This window comes from Gymnoscopelus braueri (assembly GCF_963280865.1).
Source record: "Gymnoscopelus braueri genome assembly, chromosome: 17".
Taxonomy (NCBI): domain Eukaryota; kingdom Metazoa; phylum Chordata; class Actinopteri; order Myctophiformes; family Myctophidae; genus Gymnoscopelus; species Gymnoscopelus braueri.
The window spans coordinates 22251347-22272062 of record NC_137617.1 but is presented as its reverse complement, the minus strand read 5'-3'; the positions used below and the strand labels follow the sequence as shown (position 1 = coordinate 22272062).

Sequence of the window (20716 nt, the reverse complement as noted above, 5' to 3'; positions counted from 1 at the left end):
TCTATACACTATCCACACTAACCGCCTCTGTGTGGCATAGAAATACTGAATTCATGGCAAGACATTGAAAACAGGTCACAATCTTATATAGAACACCCACCACAGGTCCCATTGTCTTCCTAAAATACATATACCGGTACTTCAAATAGTGAAATCTATCTACAGAGTATATCATTTAGTCACGTTTTTCAGAGTTAAGCTCTTTTGAAGAGCCACGAGAGTTATACAAGGAGAAGGGTTTACATATCGCCCTGAGGTATCAATTGTGTATGTACACCAGAATGTAACCACACTGTCACACAATAATGACAGATGATGTGCAAAGTTGAACACCGGTAAATCAATTAAACAAACCAGAGGTTTTATTTTATATAAAGTGGATGACTTATTATAAAAGTATGTAAACCTGATACCCCAAAACGTATTTTTTGTGTTACTTCACCCTTAATAGCAGTCTAACCCTCAGCAGGCTACAGATCCTATTTACAACTGCCTGCTCACAAAAAGCACATCCTCTCCGAACCACTGAGTGACAGCTATCAGTATGAAGCATCTCTCTGATACCTCCCACTTCAGGTGCTTGTCATGAAGGGTATTTGGTTTGATACACAGGCCAACATGATTCAAACGGGGTCAGAGAGGCCTGGGATGATGTGTGTGCTGCCTTGAGATGATTAATCAGGTCACCCCCCACGGAGGCTGAAGTATGACGCTCCCTATCGCCTTCCTTCTGATGTGTGCCAACGTCGTCTATCTGCATGGAAACCCTACGATCCCAGGTTATTTCATATCCTGCATGTTATTCCTGATTTCTGATTCTAGCCCATGCAGTGTTTCTTAATCTTAACAAGTGCAACACAATTGCAAGAAGTTCTGACAGCTTTATGGAGGATGAGCAAATTTTATAGAAAAATATTGTGTTTACTCAGAGACTGGTTCATAACTTCAGTGTCAGTGCATAATAAGTAATTGTTGCACAGTAATTTGCAGATTGGTAATGCCTGTATTTTGCAGGTTACAGCCATGCATTGTGAGCTTGTAGATCATCGAAATCTTGAAAGAATATATAAAAATATATATTTGAAAAATGTTAACACAAATCTTATATGGGGGTCCCTGGCATAAAATATTTTCTGACAGGGGTCCACGGACAAATACTTAATTTGGGCATCCTTGACATGAAAAAGTTTGAGAACCACTATAATGCTTACCATGGGTTAAAACAGTTTGAAAATCCGTGATGGACAGTTTATTTTCCCTATTATAGTTAAATAATTTTACAAAGGAATGGTGCCTCAGATTTGCCACACTTTCATTCTGATTTAGTACAAATTGAGTGACGTCGGAATATTTGTGTTTTTGTTATTATTTCTAGGGGTGAAGCGTAACCTTCGCTGCGTGAATGATTATCTATTCACCGTGTACTGTTCCCTGGCCATCACACCAACAGATGCCCCTCTGGACGGCTACGGACTGTTATTTAAGCGCCTTTACCTGCCAAGAGAGTCTAGAGAGTGAGACACATTACCCCTTTCCTACTTGAGAATCATACATTTCAATGGTGTTTACTATGACATCATGTTGGTTGGTCTTGTTGCTACTTTGTCTCTCCCTGATCACTTTTGAGGTGTTTTTACTTTACTGGAGTATTTCCAATTTTCAGTACTTTTACTTCTACTCCACTTCAGCTCAGAGGTGTACTTTTTACTCCACTGAGGGAGACAGACGGACATTATAACTGCTCATTCAACAAAACCGACGATGATGGGTCGGATGATGAGTTTTACGACAAATACTTCACAGAGATGCACGACTTTGAAATCTCTCTTTGTCAAACCAGACATAATGTGTCTGAAAACTGTGAGGTGCTCGATGCCAAATACATGCCAGCAAAAAACAGTACGTTACTGTTCCGACTTCTCCATCTCTCTTTCACGCACGCACACACGCACACGCGCACGCACACACATCCACCCCTATAGATTTCCTTTTCCTTTTTTTTCTCAAATGAAACACAAACATAAAGAACAATCATGAAATTGAGTAAAGGTTTTGGAGGGTATTGGAGGGCTTTCTCTCCCAGTTTCCTGTCACTACACTGTACTATCCAAATAGAGGTAGGAAAGCTAGTAAAAACATATTTTAAAAAAGAAAAAAAATAGTCTTGACAAAGGCACATACATACTGTACGTAGTACGTTGTATATTTTCCGATGTTTCAACCCATTTATCCAAGGTTTGCCGTCAATTTTAAAAAGTCTCTGAAAACTGTATCTGTACAATCAATGTTACCATTCTTTGCTCTATTTGCCGTCTCAATTCTCAGTTACACCAAAGGCACCATGCTGTCTCATCTGGGACACCAGTCGATACCTCTTCAGCTGGAGGAGCGGCTATGAGGAAGAATACCTAATCAAGAAGCTGATGTATCAACTTCATTTTTATAACAGAGACCACAAAGATAAAGTAAGAATTCCAACAGAAATGTTCTGATAACCAATTTACCATCCCGCTTTTCTGGCTCCCTATGAGTCTTATTACATTGGACTGAACAAACCAATTTAAACTTACCCTTTATTTAACCCATTCTACAGTGCAGAAAGAAATGTCAGGTTTCAGCCCTTTCACTCCATTTCTTTCTTTAGTCCCACTAGTAAGTAGGTTGAGAGGCTTACTTAATAGTAAGGGCAGTGGCGGCCCGTCCGTCCAGCCACCACTTTGGTCCCCAACATATCTCTAAAACTACTGGCTGGATTGACTTAAAATTTGCTGTGCACCTTCGTGTACCCCATGACCCCTAATGAACTTGGTGACACCATGGCCTTTCCTCTAATGTCATATATTAGATTATTATCATTAGAATCTAATAGACATATTTCAGGATGAACTAGATTTTAGAGACCCCATACTGTATAGTGCTATTCAGCCAAAATGTATGGCTGGATCTCAAGTCTTGTTTTGTTTTTCTTCCAGGTTGAAACAACACACAATACAAGCTTCTCTGTGAATAACCTCAGTTTTGCACCTGACACAGAGTATACTGTTAAGGTCCGGTCCAGTCCCAACCAAGCCTTCCACAGAGGACAATGGAGTGAATGGTCAGCTGAGGTCTACTGGAAAACGCAGCCTGTTGGTAAGTTGCTTTTGGCGCCCGATGCTGATGATGACAGAATGATCAGACAGGCCAATTCACACCCTATCAGTATACAACTAGAACAACACTGTCACGTCAGCAGAAGTGGGCTTTGCACCGATCACCGTGGGCACTTGTTGGCTAATGCCTCACACAGTGTTCTTTTATGTTTTCAATCTTTTTAAAGGCGTTTTTAATGTTGAGTCTATGTCCACGTTATGCCTGAGGCATAACCCAACTCATCAAATATGATCACCCATGACAAGTTGGGTGGTCACATGTGATGAGTGTTGGGGTGAGAATGTGTTGCAAATGACAGGTCCTGCTGCGAAGGGTACATCGTCCTCCAGTTTCGACAGTTTATCAATCTGCACTTTTCTTTGGCCTTCTCATTTTGAAAGAAATCAGATGAGGCTACAACTATGTATATCTATAAACCATGACCATGCCACTGACTCAGACACTATATTGATCACATATTTAGTGATCACACTGAATATTTTACTCGAAAATGAAATTAGGCCATAGCATTTGGCATTTCGCTTTTCAGCTTTGTTTTCAATGCTCTTAAATACAGACCCTCCAGCAAATACCATCATTCCTCAACTGGATAAGAATGTGATCATCTCCTTATGTGTGCTGGCGCCACTCTTGCTATTTTTGGGCCTTGCCCCTCTTATGAGGTAAGTTCCTACTACAGTTTTCAACACTTCAATTCACACACCAGACTGGATCAATTATCAGCTATGCAATTTCTCTCCCACACACACACACACACACACACACACACACACACACACACACACACACACACACACACACACACACACACACACACACACACACACACACACACACACACACACACACACACACACACACACACACACACACACACACACACACACACACACACACACACACACATCCTTACCAAATCTAAATATTTTCAGGGCAAGGCTACGCGCGTTCATCCCAACTCCAGCACCCTACTTCCAATCATTGTACAGTGAATGCCAGGGAGATTTCAAGGTATGGCTTAAAGGACCTCTCGCATGCAATGCACTGAACACAATGTAATTAAATTGACCATGATCTCACAGCACACAGGGGGAGGGGGGATGATTGATTTTAATAACCTACAGGCAAAACGGCTGCTGTGTGAATAGTCAAGCTTACCTGTCTGAACAATTTGTTAATCTAGAGCTGGGTGGTGACACCGAGCAATGACACAGGCCTGCTGAAGGTAGAGGAGACCCTCCAAATTGACACCTTGATCAAGCACACACAGGAAGAAGACGGCGCCTCACAGACTCACCAGACCATTCAGGAGGGCCTGTACTGCAACATAACTCTGCCAGATTCTGATGCCGCTCTTCTGGGTCTCCCTTATGTCGTGATGAATGCACCACCACCTTCACCGTCCACTCAGATGAAGCCAGTGGGTATTGTGGAGCGAGACTCGAGGTGCTCACTCTGCAGCGCCACCTCTCTGGACACGGTGGACAGGGACGCTTCCTGGTACAACAGCAACTACTGCACGTTGTCCGACACACTGAGAGCCTTCCATACGCCAGGTGCCGTTATGGCAGAGCAGCAACAGCCACAAAGCTCCATCAGCAGGGATATCTCAAACGATCAGAATCAGTATGTCAGCATGACTGGATTCATTTCTGATCCCGATGTATAACTATGTAGCTGACATGGCGTTTACCGTAAATTTCGGACTATAAGCCGCGACTTTTGTCCAATTTTTTGACCCTGCGGCTTATATAACGGTGCGGCTTATCTATGGATTTTTACAGCTAACGGCCACTAGGGGACCTCCTACATCTATGGATTTTACACCCGCGGCTTATAGTCCAGTGCGGCTTATATATGTTCCAAACATTCAATTTAGCTGCTGCGGCTTATAGTCAGGTGCGGCTTATAGTGCGAAAATTACGGTAATTGGTATGTAGCCTGTTTTTGTAGTTGCATGACACATACTATAGAGCTTTGCATGGCACATATATTGTAGCGCCAACTGATTTTTATCCACACGGCCCAATCAGGCATTTGGAATACATCAGGGGCAGCGACAAGCGATCACTGATGTATAGCGGCTCAAGAATGCTTTTGCTTAACAAGGTTGGTGAAAATATATGACAATTCACTGAGTAATGCATGAGCAATGAGTACAATATTTTCTGTATGTACGTACATACATTTTCTGGTTTGGTTAATTGCTTTAAGTGAATAAAATCAAGAGCTTTGTAGAAACAGTTTATTTACTCCAACACATACATGAACAAAAGCACCATATAAACAAAAAGGTTGGTACAGAAGAAAGCCTACCTGCCTCAGTCAACGTGGCCATTTTCTTTTCTCCCCCATAGCAAACACTCTAAATAACAAAAGAGACAGCCAAGGCAGCAGAATCTATCATATATTACAGCATGCTGAATAGAAAACCTGCATAAAGAGAATCAGACAGAGAATCAGACTAGAGACACTAAGTGAAATAGGACAGTATAAAAGTGCCATTCATTATACAGCAGTTGAAATACTGACAATGAAGTAATAGCAAATTGTACATTAAAATCATGGAAAATACAGGGGAAATTAAGGAATAGACCCTGTGAGAGACCAAAACAAAAAACAGACAAACATTTTAATTCCTCGAACACTGATGACAGATCAGCTTTGTATGGAGAGTTGTTGAAAACTGGTACCGAGCTGCTGTGTCCCTCGCACCACGTAAGACAATTAATTCAACAGCTTAAAAAAGGAAATGACCAGGGTGCTAGGTGCACCCACCCCCTCCCAACATTACGTGCCAACCAATTAAGAACATAAACAAATTGAACAAAAAAAAACAAAAACAAACAAACGGGGCAGTCAGAGGAGAGCGGATGGCACAGAATGTGTGTGGAGTTTTAAATAGAAGTCCTTAGGCGAGTCCTGATGTGAGAGGAGCACATTCATTGAGAGACTGAGAGCGGGGAGGTGATCCTTGTTTTTAACCCATTCCTTCTGCCGTAGCGGAGTGGAGCGGAGTCTTCGCCCTCCTTACGAGGGGGAGAATTTTTTGGCCTGTGCTCGAACTCTTTTTTCGTATTCTACTCTGTTTTGGCTGCAAGAAAAACAAAGAAAATTAGTCCAAAATGTCAAGGTGAACCACAAAAATATAAAAAGTCAACAAATTCTACCTTTTTTAAGTATATTTAACTTATTATATTCTAGGAGGCTGGAATGGCCGGAGGAGAGGGAGTATGTTTTCGCTCCTGTGAATCCGTCTGTCCCTCCGTTTGTCTGTGAGTGAACAGCTAATCTCTAAAATTTTGCACGCACACTCCCAGTAGAAGGAAGAACATCTGCCACAAAAAGGGTTAGGGTTGGCCTGAAGGTGGCTCTATAACAGGACAATTCACATTTTGGCCTACAATGCTTGAACCCTAGGTTATACCATCAAAATTATTTAACTCCCTATACAAGCCCCAGCCATTTGTGCAAACTAGATTTTCCTCCATTTTGTAGTTTATTCAAAACACACATACTTGCTCACATAAATCAGTCGACATGATCTCTGAAGTCATCAGCTCGAGATGTATGTGTCTGTATGTATTAGATTCCATTCCGATTGCCTACGATAGTCTTTTAAAATTTGCGGGAGGGGCCCGTTTTGCACAAAATGACACAATCATGAATGCATTTTATATGATTCATAGTGACATTTTTGCCTGGACCCCAGGAAGAATAGTCTCCACTACGGTGTAGACTAATGGAGATCCTTAATTTAAAAAAAAACCTCATTCTTAATCCAAGAGAATAATACCTGGGCACTTCAGGAGAGTCTACCCAAATACAATACTGGAGCACTCGACTGGTCTGCACGCATTTATTATTTTGCAGGGGTCATTCATCATTCTTAATCCGTCTGACTGAGCTTTAATGGACGGTCTCTTCTACCTTTGGGACTGTATATCAACATTCATGACATGTGCAGCAATTGTTCCAGATGTCTTTCGAAAAACATCCAAATTGTCTGGCTAATCATTAAGGCATATGAATGGAATACTACACCCAAAATGTATCCTAGGCAATATAGTAGTACTATATCCACCACATTCCAACACTCATCATTAAAGCTTTATCTTCTTAAGCCACTTTTCAGCCAACTCTCAGATCTGCAGACCAGCTGTTGCGCTTGGTCCCCAGGGCAAGGATTGTAACAGAGGGCAAAAGGGCATTTGCCATAAGGGCTCTGCAATTGTAACCTTCCTTGTGGAATCAGATAAGCTGTGTCCTCTTTATAAAATAAAAAAGGATAACGTTTTAGATGAGTTTGTTTTCATGATTTCATCGTTTTTCAAAATAAGTTTATTATATGTGTTCCAAATGTTTAAATAAAATTCTAAATTTGTTCTAAAGTTGTGCACCCTACAGTAAGAAATGTGCATGCTCAAACCCTCTGATACTAAGGAATTCATAGAGGCCAGATGACAACATTCACTCCCATGTCCGTTAGTTTATAAACTATGAATTACTTAATTTGAATGAAAATGCATGGAATAAAGCAAAATACAATCTCATGACTGAAAATGTAATGATGTTTAGGTACTATTATTCTAAACCTATGTTGCTGCTGTTCTACATACAGCCAACCAGTTGAAGGCTTTGACCTTTGCTTTTATGACATTTCTGAGACCATTCATGTTTACGGAAGATGCTTCTAAACATGTATTCTATTGCTAGTTTGACCATTTCAAATACTCTTTAAATCATAAAATAACTAATAGCCGAAAATCTACAAGCTCACAACACGTCGCAGCACAACGTGTTGTGAGCTTGTAGATCTGCTATTCTCGGTGTGCAACATGCTTTCAAAGAAGCCATGCTGGCTTGAATGGAATGAGTGAGATCAGTCGTGGCCACTGAGAACTTTAATCCATGAAATGTACACAACAAAAACTTTTATTTTTAGATTTTTGTAGGAGCTTCCTGTGTGAAACAGGCTCAGCTTTCAAGTGTAAATGCACTTCGTTAACCCAAATCACTCTCCACACACAATGTCATCAATATCACTCACCAGTAAATTGTGTATGCCTCTGCTTGGGCAGGATCCTGGATATTTGGCTCATTTAGAAGTTCCTGGATGCCTAATAGGATCTGCAAGATCAATGAACAAACAAATCAATCCAAGCTCAAAGATTGTGAATGGGTCTACGCAGGGCTACATATGGGATACAATGAATGTACGGTCTACACAGGGCTACAATGTACGGTCTACACAGGGCTACAATGTACGGTCTACACAGGGCTACACATGCAATATAATGTACGGTTTTTCAAACAGTGTGGCAAGCCCAGTGGCTTCAATGTCAACTGTCGGGGTGATACTGATCCTTTTAGTTTTTTCGGGCTTTCCTGGCCTGTGTTGACAGATACAGTGTAGAGAGACGGGAAACATGGAGAGTGAGTTGGGTGGTTTGCGCCTTTAACCACTCAGCTATCAGGCGCCCCCAATCCTATTTTTATCTGTCCCAGGAGGACAAGAGGTCCCTAAGCTCGAGCCCTGACTCAGCTCATGTCAGACCTGTCACACTTTCAGGGATCAGTACCTTTCATCATTTAATAAACAGGATTTCAAAGAAATTCTGAGTAAGGACTGTATCCCCTCTGTGCTTTCAGCTGTGTAGTGGTGTATTCAGTTGAACCAAATCTTGACAGCTTTAGTTTCTGGTCATCTCAGTGGTTGTGTTACCTTTGTGCACATTATGATACAGATACTGCACATACATTCACACGCAATACAAGTCACTGCCACACAGAAACTACATCTAGTGTTACTGCTACTGTAGCTTCTATAGAAAATCTCAAACATTGAGCTGAATATAGAATATCAGGAATTGTTGGCATTCCTGAGTCAATTGTTAACAGGATAAAGATCATTGCCTCTGGAACTAGGGGCAACCTGGCTGGAATTAGATCAAATCCCCATCAATACTGGGGCAGAATTCCCACTACCCTTAAATAGAATACATTTTTTTAAAGTTTGCAATCCTGACCTGCTTTATTGTGATGGCGGGTCTCCAATCCTTGTCCTCCTCTAGAATAGATAGGCATACTGTGCCTGACGGATATACATTTGGATGGAAGAGTGGAGGCTCAAATTTACCTGCAACACAAGGAAATGTGTAAACATTATATTTCATAATGGATCAGGATGTGTTGTACAATCCTCCTATAATTTGACAAACCTCTGTCAAGGTGTCATGGACGGTGGTGAGGCCAAAATTGCTCTGCCCGGTTCTCCTCAGCGGCTGGAGCAATTGATCCGAAATTGCACAAAGCCATTGACCATTATCATGTGCACCTAACAGCGACGTTTTTCGATTTCACCAGATTTCAGCTGTTTAGTCGCGTTTTTATGTAGTCGCCATGGTTACGGGTTGCCAGATCATGTGCGCATATCCCCCCACGGATGCGTCGACCGGGTATGGACTAGTTCACACAAGTTTTAAGAAACCGGCACACAACCCCACGACCATTTGCTAGATGCATTTGACTTCTGTTTTTGAACTCTACCCTGAAATAAGACATGCCATTTCGCTACGCTGAAGCAACAGTGCTGGTGATATGATCATAATATTTATGGACATGTTACGTTCTTGTCTTTAATTATGGCAAAGAAGGCAAGGATAACACTCAATATTTACCTATTTATTGGGGCTCTATACTAGCCCTCCTCCTGTTTACGCTCTACACTAAATATCTTCTGAAAATAGGCTCAAAATAATGCTCACAGTTTTTTTTTAATTCAAGAATGGAATCCATCAAATTCACATCGTCATGATCTGGAATACAATTTGCTTTGGGATGTTTTGGTGAAACATACTGGAGATATACTTCAGGAAATAAACTGATAGAAAACCTTTTCTACAATTCAGCAGATATCATTCACCAGCATTAAAAATAATTCTGACATATAGTAGGTGGCCAGCAGGCCAAGTGGCCGCCGGAGCCAATTGTCTGGCCCACACAGACCCCTGTCAAAACATGTTATAAAGTGGGGAATGAAATACAATACAACCTTGTTCGTATGCTTTCTAAGTCTGCACTGATTAACAAGTTGTGATTTAAGCAATATGCAACACTACATTTGTGGTTTACCAGCTAAAATGCCCATGGAATTCATATTATGTTGGGCAAACATAAATGATGGATTAAAAACCAGGATTTGTGAACTTAAGTGGTCCATTCTTAGTCATGATGACAAGTCATCGGTGGATGATAAGTCATCGGTGGCTAGGCATTTTAATAGTCATAACCAATACCAGTGAAATACATTACATTGAGACAGTCATACACACCCACACACATAATATTGTCCTAGTTAACTCCATTATGTGATCGTGTCTCCCCCTGCTGGGATAAACCTGTTGCGCAAGTTGTGGACATCTATAATTACTCATCATGATTCATGACCCACCTGGGTCTATTGTTTGTGGAATCATGAGTCGAGTGAAGATGAAAAGAAAGTTATAATAATAATTAAGAACAAAAAAAAAAAAGGCAGATTTTATTTTCCTTCACAATTTTCAGAACACTGAACATTTAGATTTGTTTTTTTTCCTAATTTTTTATCCCACGATTTTGTAACCCTTTTTTCACCCGGTGCCAATTTTCTAAGTGATCCTGGGCGCAACACTCCCCCCACAGCCTAAGGAGCCCATGGCCGAGCTCATGCCTCCTTCAATGCATGAGAGCCAACTGATCTTCTTGTCACCTGACAGGGGGGAGTTTCCCCCGGTAGGACGTAGCGCGTGGAAGGAACACGTTATTCCAGCCAGTTCCCTTCCCCTCCATCAGGCTCCCCGGCTGTCATGGGGGAGGCGTTATAGCGACCAGGATTACTACATGTTTTTGTGAGGGTACTAACTACCCTAGGAGACACGGGGATAACATGCAAACTCCACACAAGAGTAGGCCCTTTCGCCAACCCCACCCAGGGTATGGGCGCTGATGACACGGAGGAGAAGACACGTCACCAGCACGCCCCCAGCTCCCCCGGCGGGAATCAAACCCAGGACCTTCTAGTTGTGAGGCGACAGCGCTACCGACTGCGCCACCGTGCCCCACTTCAGAAACGTTATGTTGCTCATAAAAATAAATTTTCGAGAACTTTACAAGCACCAACCCATCCCGTTACACTGCTTTCCAAGACTGATTCAGCGGACCAAACAGCCTGTGTGTGTTAGCGTGCATTACCCACAACGTGGGTGAGGAGTTATAGGAAAATTTGCCTAGGATTATAAACTGTAACATAGTTCTAGACATGCCGATGTCAGTGTTTGCTATTCTGTATGGTTTTAACTGTAGTATGTTGATCTTTCATACAGCAGCACTGCCCTAGCAGGCCAAACAAGTTACAACGCTGTGTGAATAGTAACAATGATGAAAAACTCCTTTCCTAGAAGATGATTGAGTAGAGGTGGATTGAATATTATCAAGTTGCATATTGGATACATTTTGTGAGATATTGAACCTAAAGCCTAGACATGCAAACAAGTGGTTACTACCTATTTGTTGGGCTGAGCATACAGTAGTGTAAGCAAGGATAGCATCTACTGAGGGCTTGTGTACGCACTAAACACATTTCAGACACCACTACTCACATTTTGGGGGTGAGGAGGGGTAGTCATCCTTGAACAACATGCGCAGTTTGAACAGGCCTCCTTCCCATGGGGTCTGAATTTGGAAAAAGTAAACAAAGGGAAATGTCAATGATTCATACTTTTACATAAATAAATATTGCAAGACACCATTCAACATAAAGCAATCCCTTTCAAGAACTTGAGAAATGTATTAAAATAACTACATTGTTAACACAAGTGAACGTGACAATAATAATATAGATGTCTTTTTAGGTAGTCTGTCAGTCAGGAAGGTTATCGTCACAACAGTTTTTGTTTTGTGGTACCAGCCCACTCTCAGCGGTTGTTTGTTATGATTGTACAAATCAGCAACATGCAACACACATATCATCTAAATTACTTGTGAGCCAGTCCATTTATTCAACAATTACAGGACAAATAAGACTTTAAAGAAATTTAAGAAAAAATACCCATAAAAAAGGCAAAAAGCAGGAATCATGTATGTATTCACAGAAGTACATGAAACAATGTACAACAAATTGCATAGTGCCTCTTTAACACACACACGGACCATGTGTTACTCTAAGTTCTTGGTTCCAGTCAGGGCTCCAGAACTAACCTTTTTCACCACGATCCCAGAACTATCTCAAAACACAATTGTAACTGTCCCTAAGTCAATGTAAACCTCCCAATTTGAAAAAGCTTGGAAATTTGTGTTTGGTAGATTATATCCCTGCTGTAACAATGCTTCTTCGCAATAACTTTTATACAGTTGGAAAGCCTGTTCATTTCCCTTTTAAATACAATAGTGCGCCATTTGTAAGGAACATGCATTTGTAGGATGAGCAGCGCAGCAGAGTATTTGGGTTGCGGCCTTGAAAGAAAACCCAGCTTATTCTGCTGTTGCTATTGATCAAACAACTCGGCGCAGCGCAACATCACGCAGTGCACGCCAATCAAATCCTGATCAAAGACATCATTATGCATGCACGTCAGGTGTTTATGCATGTCTTTACTCAGCCTCTGACTGGACAACAGACCAGCGTGGGACTGCCAGACTAACATAAATAGATACTTGGCGCACCATTGTATTGATAACAAATCGCATGAGATATACAACTATTTATTGCAGTATTGATTTTTTGTCCCACCCCTAATGAAGTCAGACAAGCATGATGTGCTAGTGGGGATGAGGAGCACATTCAGCCAGACTCATCATCCCCTGGTACAACACAAAGCAACTTCGTGCCAGTAGCCATCAGGCTCTCCACAACAAAGCCTGATCCCCATATGTTCTGTCCTGTTCTTGGATTGACTCCTGCGTGACTCTGGCACATTTGCACATGGACTACTGGGATGTACACTACAGAACCATGACAGATGCCTGTTATGGATAACTATCAACTGCTTCATTGTTGATAGACTGGACTTTTTTTCTAAGTACTTGGCCTAGCTGGCCTATTTTTTTGCATTAGCCAACTAGTTTTTTCATTAACTGTTTATTTGTCGTGACCGTTTAACTCCAAGGCAGCTACATTTCCCTCGAGGGATCAATAAAGGTCAATCCTATCCCATCTACTTACTTCACTTACCATTATCGATACCCACTGACACCGTACATATAGTCACATCCACTGTACATAATATCCATTCATAGGTATAGGTGTATTCATGCATATTCACTGGTGATAGTTTATACTAGGGGGTGTCTCGAAACATACATTTCACGATACACAATATTGGGCTCACGATAGATACAATATTTAAATAATTTTTCTACCTCTTGATGGACCATACAGTAAGAACTCCTGTAACTTTCACCAGCCCAATAAAAAAGAAAAAATATTTAAAAAATATTGCGATACAGTATGACGTCCCAACGGTCCACAACGTCACATTTTAATATTGCGACATATCATGGGACGATATATTGTGATACCCCTTAGTTAATACGGATACAGGAAGAGTGGGCACCTCTAGTACTATTTATACAGGGAACAAACTTTTTGGGGTTAGGGACCGGGTTAAGCAGATTTTTTACCGGCCAAAAATTATAATTAGACCCTCGAGAAAAACACGGGCAAAGATCCTTGATTATGCGGGCTAAAATCCTAGACTTTGCGATGAAATATGCGGTTGAAATATGTGATTTTATGCGGTGAAAATGTGTGAAGTTGCAGCCATTTTGCTGATTATGCTGTAAATGGTGCGATTTTCTGGAGGGTCTAGATAATATGCCATTTTCAATGACACTACATAATTGTGTGTTGTTTGTGACAAAAAAAGTGACAATTCTGAAATCAAGCCCCTGTTGAGGGGTCTGGGGCATGGCTTGATAATACACTGATATGATAAAGCAGCTGCAGCTTTACCTTTGCCAGGTTAGAACATTTTTCATTTAGTAACTAGGGATGAGTACCGCTCACCTTCGAATTGATATGGTACCGGCCGGTATCTGGAATTCGATAAGTTACCAAAATCGGTACTTACATTTTTTGGGGGGCAATTTACACACACCGTAATAACAAATGTTCAGTTAAACACAGGCCGATGTCTATTGAGAAATAGCCATTGCACCGTAATACAAGAAAAAGAACAGGTGATAAAATAGGCTACCATATACAGCCATTAGCAATGTATGGTTGTCATTACAAAGATGATCACAAGAGGTAGACCTAGCTATTGCAGATACAAATTATTAATGATCAAAGAGGCACAGTAGGTTTGACAGCATTACAGGCAGATAGATGCGAACATGTCGACCTGCACAAATTATTGAGTCATTTCAAAATTGCAGCAAAACCTTAACTCAAATAATGTTCAAACAAGTGCAAACAAAAGCCTGCGTCCTCTTCCATCGATTATAGTCTACACTACAGCATGAGGCAACAGGCAACAGGGCTTGCACTTGAAAATGGCTATAATTTAATATAGTTCAAACATTATGTTAAATCCCTCTCAAATGCTAGGGGACAGAATTGCCCATTTACCCACCCCATCTTTAGTTTTTTCTTTTGTTAAGCAATGAGCGATTAATCACCGCAGCTCTAAACAGACATTTGCATGCAGTTTGTGATGCTCCAACAGTGGACATGTTTGGAGTTGTTGTTGAGGGAAGGTGACTTACTTGCTGTTGCCCGAGTGCTAGGGCTGACCCAAATAACTTGAATATTCGAAGCTTCGTTCGATGGCACAAGATTCGAACTTTTTTTTTCAAATCGAGTAATCGGCCGTTTTTTAAATTTGATTATTTTTTGTACAAAAATGTACAAATGCAAAATATAAGGTGCTTACCCGCTTGCCCCAAATGTTAACTAGGTGTCCGGAGTATTTGTGCAATGTATTAGTCCATATTTTTCAATAAAGAAGTGTTTTAATCCTGTCTGTGGACGAACGCCATTTCCCCCCCTCGTTTAATTCCTGTTTACATTGAGTGTAATTCCGGCTTTCACCGGATGTGCCCCGTCACTACCGCCGACAGAATCGGTCACTGACGGGATTTAAACACTTCTTAATTGAAAAATATGGACTAATATATTGCACAAATACTCCGGACAGCTAGTTAACATTTGAGGCAAGCGGGTAAGCACCTTATATTTTGCATTTGTACATGTTTGGAGAAATACAGGCTTTACTGGTGACATTCCAGGGCGAACTGGGGAGGTGGTCGCTAAGACTCTCATAGATACGAAAATAAAAGTCACGACTCAATAAAATACATTTACTACGACTTTTGTGACTGACAAATAAATCCTCTCGAAACTCCAATTGACAAACATAGCAAGTGTTCCGCTGCTCATTTTAATGCAAAAGAACCTGAGCATACGTTTATTGTCAATTACTGCTGGTCCTTCCATGTCAACAAATAATTAGATCCTACCTATTACGTGGCGTAATTTACTTTCGATTTAAAACTCCAGTGTCTTCCATTATTCCTGGGATTTCATCTTTTGGAAACCTTCCACAACTTCAGTGGTAAATCCGTGCTACTTTAAGTCATAAATGAATGAGAGGGGGAACGGAACACAACATACTTAATTGCAAACTGGTGTTGCATGCCGTAAATAGCAGATCTACAAGCTCACAACGAGTCCTAATCGTGACGCAATTCGAGCTTGTAGATCTGCTATTTACTGCGCACGACACCGACACACAACTAGTATACTGTAGCTGAGGCCAAGACTTGGGTGTCGGGTTACATTCAGCGGCTCGTGGAGCAGCATTCTACTACAGCTGATCTTTATGACAGATCGCTATGGATGGATGCTTTGTAGTTTGGAGATCATTTTGACTAGCAAGAATATGTGGCTAATATTGAGCCACTTATTTGGGTTTTATCCAACTAAGACAAGTAGCATATCCAACCTAGCAATGCATGTAAAATGTATTAATTTAGCTGGCTGCAGACTGCAGAGATAGGGCAACAGCGCAGGCCAGCGCAGCCTCGCGCTCATGGAAGATTAGCGACCCGACTCAACCCCCCCCCCTCCCCCGGCCGTCGACTATTCGATCGTTTTTTGGCCTAACTTTGATTTTTAAAATCATAATCGAAGGTCAGCCTTACCGAGTGCCCGCGTTGCAATAGCAGATAAAGTTGCAACAGCAGATAATCCTTCTGCCCATCTTGGTAAAGTGTAACCACGCCATGCATGTTTGTTTACTTTCCCCATCATTAAATTGAGATGGTTGCGTTCATGTTCCCTCGTTTACAAATTTCGGCCGCTCGCTTTCTTTCAAGATGCGCTCAAGAGTACCGAAACGTGGTACAGTTCATTTTTAAGTGAACCGGTACTCGGTAGTAACCGACGTGATTCGGTCGGTACCACTAAAAGTACAGAATTTGGTACTCAACCCCATTAGTAACAGAGCAAACTGCAATTCAATGTGTACACACCCCTCAACTTTTTCAGAACCACCCTCAAACACGATCAGCTGCTCTGAAGTACATCAATGAAAATGATGATTGATGATTACACAGAAATACTGTGTGTGTTATTTGTGAACCCAACAATGCCAGGCTAAGAGTGTGTGTGAGTGCGCGCGTGCGTGCGTGAGAGAGAGAGAGAGAAAAATCTGCAGCCCCCCAGTAAAATGTTCAGTGAGAGTGGGGTGCAGTCATTTAAGGACACTTTCACAGTGAGAGCGCTTGAATTTAACCGCTTGACTGGTTGCGAGTTGAACGCGCATCACATACAATGAACGTACATACACAAGTCCACACATGCGCGCGCACGTGTGTGTTGTGTACATAAGCGGCTGCACCAGTTTTAAACAGTAGCGCTTTAGACTCCTACTCGTTTTAGACACCATAATGGCTGGTTAGTCTCCGTAATTTATTATCCAAAGAAGAAATCCACATACCATTGGCGGTTGGCAGGTGTTAATTTTGTTCCCTAATGTTAACTAACTCAGACCAAGTGCAAATGCCCAGGGTCAGATTCTATTATATTTCTACCATATTCTGATCTCTCTACCCTTTCCTGTACCTACACCGTTCTTACTGCTGTTGCTGCTAGAACACCTTAATTTCCTCAAAGGGATAAATAAAACGTCGATCTTATCTTTATGAAGCCTAGTATAGCCATTAGTATAGGCATGCACATGCATTGTGTCAACACTCTTTTCAGTTGAGAAATTGTATTTTTGCAGAGCAACAAGTCACACAACACTGTGGCTGAAGTATAAATCATTCTTTAGAGTTAACTACACCAAAATAAAGTGACACTGTATAGACTTCATGTGTAAAAGAATAAAAATAAAAGTCCTTTTACCCCTTTCTTGCCAGGAATAGCACACTCCCAATTCATCAGGTTCATGGTTCCATCTGGATTCTTTGTTGGAACAGCAACAAATCCCTGAGAAGGAGTATCAAACAGTCAGAGGAGAAAGTTCAGTGAAGGATTAGACCTTATACACATGGTCTAATGAAAAGCTGTAGAAAAGCCTGGAAAATTGTGACAGATAGGAGCTGTTACTTACAAAGGGATGGTCTTTACGCCATGCTTTGCGCTCCTGGGCAAGCCGGCTCAATGCAATCCCAGACATTTCTGGACTCCTGCAATGGGAAGAGAGATTTTTTTAAAAGGAGTAGTTCACCCAAAAAAATGCCACACACCATGAAGCCATGAATTCATGGAGATGTTTTAGTTTGTCGCATTCCTAAGCCAATAATTTGATGACCGGGTGGCTGCTCAGGGTAGACTTGGATAGACGGGATAGACTCCGCCGGTCATCGAATTATTGGCTTAGGAATGCGACAAAAACAAAAAATCTCATGAATTAAGGCTTCATGGGGTGTGTAATTGATAGAAAATAAGACATTTTGGGGGTGAACTACTCCTTTAAAGCCTGCAGGAGATTGATTTCAGGTATTTTCAGTTGATCATCAATGATCATCGTTACACCCCATAGCCCTAGACACCATAATATCTGGCATATAGAGTTGCAATAGGCTACCAACCCTTGACAGCCCATTCATCCAAACAGAAAAGTCTGATCTGATTGTATTAAACAATGTTTAACTCAGCAACAATGCAGCTGGCTGGAAAGCTTGGATTATCCTCTTTATATCTTTATGAATATCTTTGTATTCATAAAAATCCACCATAGACATATGACCTACTTTCTGTCAATACATTCTGTGCAGGTGATCATTTTTCTTCTCTAAGTGTTTGGAAGCGCTCGTTGGAAATCACTGAACGGTCCGGCTTACCACCTGTTTCAAAATTGCACATAATGCAGGAGGCAGCAGGACATTGCGCTATTGAAAACAAGCGCTTCCAAACTCCAACACTAAGAAAAATAATCACCTGCACGGAATTAATTGACAGAAAGTAGCTCATAACATGTCTATAGTGGATTTTTATGAAACAAAAACTTGGCAGATAAAAAGAGGATAATCAAACTTTCCGTACAGCTGCAATGTTTGAGAGTTTAACGTTGTTTAATAGTAGTAGTAGTTATTTTGGTCATTAAAAGCAAATTAATACAAAGCCTTCATTCGTTATCATTTAAAACATAAGACCAAAAAGGTGTAGGCTGAAGCCTTAGCTTATTGTGCCTACCCTTTTAACCTGATTATAACTATCATAGGCAAGAAAATACAACAGAAACAAACAACAACAAAAGAACAGACAAGCAAACAAGAAAAACAAAAACAAACAAACACACAATATACTGGCAAATATACAATCAGATCTGACTTTTCTTTGGATGTATGGGCTGTCAAGCGTTGGTATTGCAACTCTAGATGCCAGATATTAAAAATAGTTGCTTGCAGCTAGGTTGTTGCTGTAGATAAGGGAATAGTTTTATTCTAAAAGGAGTGAATGAAAGAAAAATATTTGTCAAACCTATTCAACAGTATATTTGCCAGAATATTGTAGATCCTCTGGAATAACGTTTGCCATTTATACATTTAATTTGTTCGTAGTTCCTACCAGAAATGGGGAACCTACTTTATTTTCTGCACTGGGGTGCGATATTAACTCCAGCTAATTTTGGATGTGGCTGGTGAACTTGTCAGGTAATTGATAACAGAACAGGGTGCTGGTGTTTGAGAGGTCAATATGTGGCATTGAAACTCAGTCGGACTTGACTACACGCGTAACTGACATCATGTATTCAGCTCCAGGTTCCTCTTGGTTTAGATAAGTTAGGTCAAAATACCGTTGGTCAGAATGCCTTCATGCAAACTTAATTAATCCCTGCACAAGCACAGCTAATGATCTCTATGGCAACAACGCCGTAGACGTAAAGACTTGTCATAATAACAAGGCAACAAAAACGTTACACAAGTGTTCATTCAAGTGGATAAACAACACTGAATCAGCAGCTTGAGATACTCAAAACAGCGTCAGACTGAAACCACATGACAACTTGACACTAGATGGCCGGTGGCTTCTTAGCCACCAAGTTACCCAACGTTAGCTGTTATGATCATATGCGCAAGAGACGCTTTTTTAAAACACTTAACATTTTGAACAACGGGCATCTGCGTCTGCGGGAGTTACGAACCCAACAGTCGTTGCGACAGCCCGCATGTCAATACAGTTACCGGGCTAGCTTCCCTTGGTGGCAGTGTATCGATGTAAACACATTCTAGTACACCGGGCTAAAATTAGCATGCTATCCAGCTAGCCAACTAGCTCATGTGCGCCAGAACGCTGCTGCCTCGCAGGCGGCTGGCGCGCGGTTAGCGGCCTGATGCAGCACAAAAATGCGCACTTTCACTTGATTTGGCGACAGATGCAGTTATGAGAGAGTGAACGGTGTTAAAGTTTTAATTCGCGATACTCGCTTCTTAAGGTCTAACATCAGCGCCAGAGAGGAACTGTGTGTATGTACCGTTTGATCACCCGGGACAGAGCAGGACAAAGAACGCAAGCTCTGAAAAGGCGCACATTTACGCATTGGCCAAACTAGCGAAAATGGCGCAAACTACAGCGGATTAAATAACCTTGTATATCGCCCAGATTAAAAACTGGAATCACTGCAAATTCGCTCTTACCCTTCAGTATATGGCAGCAATGGCTCAAGTAATCAAGTTCTTGGGATTATTCGCGCTGTGATCGGGTTAAACCTGATAAAGTTTCCCTCCTGAAAAGCCACCCGTTCCTTCCGACTCAAATCAGAGACGTTTAGCAGAGCGAGAGTGTACACTGGTGTTTACTTCCGCCTTCGCTTATATGCGTTCGATGAGCGGTTTCTGGAGCTGTCATAGTTTGGGTCCAATCACGTTATTGTCTTATGCGCATCCTATTATGTTTTAGTTTCTATCGGTCCAGAACAACGCACTACCCAGTGCGTTAAAAAGAAAGAAAGAGAAAAAAAATACATAGGCTACTCCAGACAGAAAATGATGTCTTTCACAGTTTAGTGGCATGCTAGGCCTTACATAGTCATAAGAAAATGTGCTAGGCTAGTAGGTATATTCTTTTTTAAAT

General features: G+C 41.3%; 2 protein-coding genes across 2 annotated transcripts; one reads left to right on the top strand and one right to left on the bottom strand.

Moving 5' to 3' along the window:
* The first annotated feature begins 640 nt into the window (after window positions 1–640).
* On the top strand, window positions 641–5996 carry LOC308104026 (interleukin-21 receptor). Its single transcript, XM_080454281.1, has 8 exons — window positions 641–779; window positions 1376–1514; window positions 1694–1899; window positions 2326–2465; window positions 2973–3132; window positions 3710–3815; window positions 4086–4164; window positions 4337–5996. The coding sequence occupies exons 1-8, from the start codon at window positions 707–709 to the stop codon at window positions 4820–4822; spliced, it is 1389 nt and encodes a 462-aa protein (XP_080310407.1). The 5' UTR covers window positions 641–706; the 3' UTR covers window positions 4823–5996.
* On the bottom strand, window positions 5382–20419 carry ube2ib (ubiquitin-conjugating enzyme E2Ib). The gene is made up of 7 exons (XM_080454282.1): window positions 20281–20419; window positions 17751–17826; window positions 17543–17626; window positions 11793–11865; window positions 9183–9292; window positions 8204–8283; window positions 5382–6247 (listed from the first exon to the last, which is right to left on the bottom strand). The coding sequence occupies exons 2-7, from the start codon at window positions 17814–17816 to the stop codon at window positions 6184–6186; spliced, it is 477 nt and encodes a 158-aa protein (XP_080310408.1). The 5' UTR covers window positions 17817–17826; window positions 20281–20419; the 3' UTR covers window positions 5382–6183.
* Window positions 20420–20716: the final 297 nt, after the last annotated feature.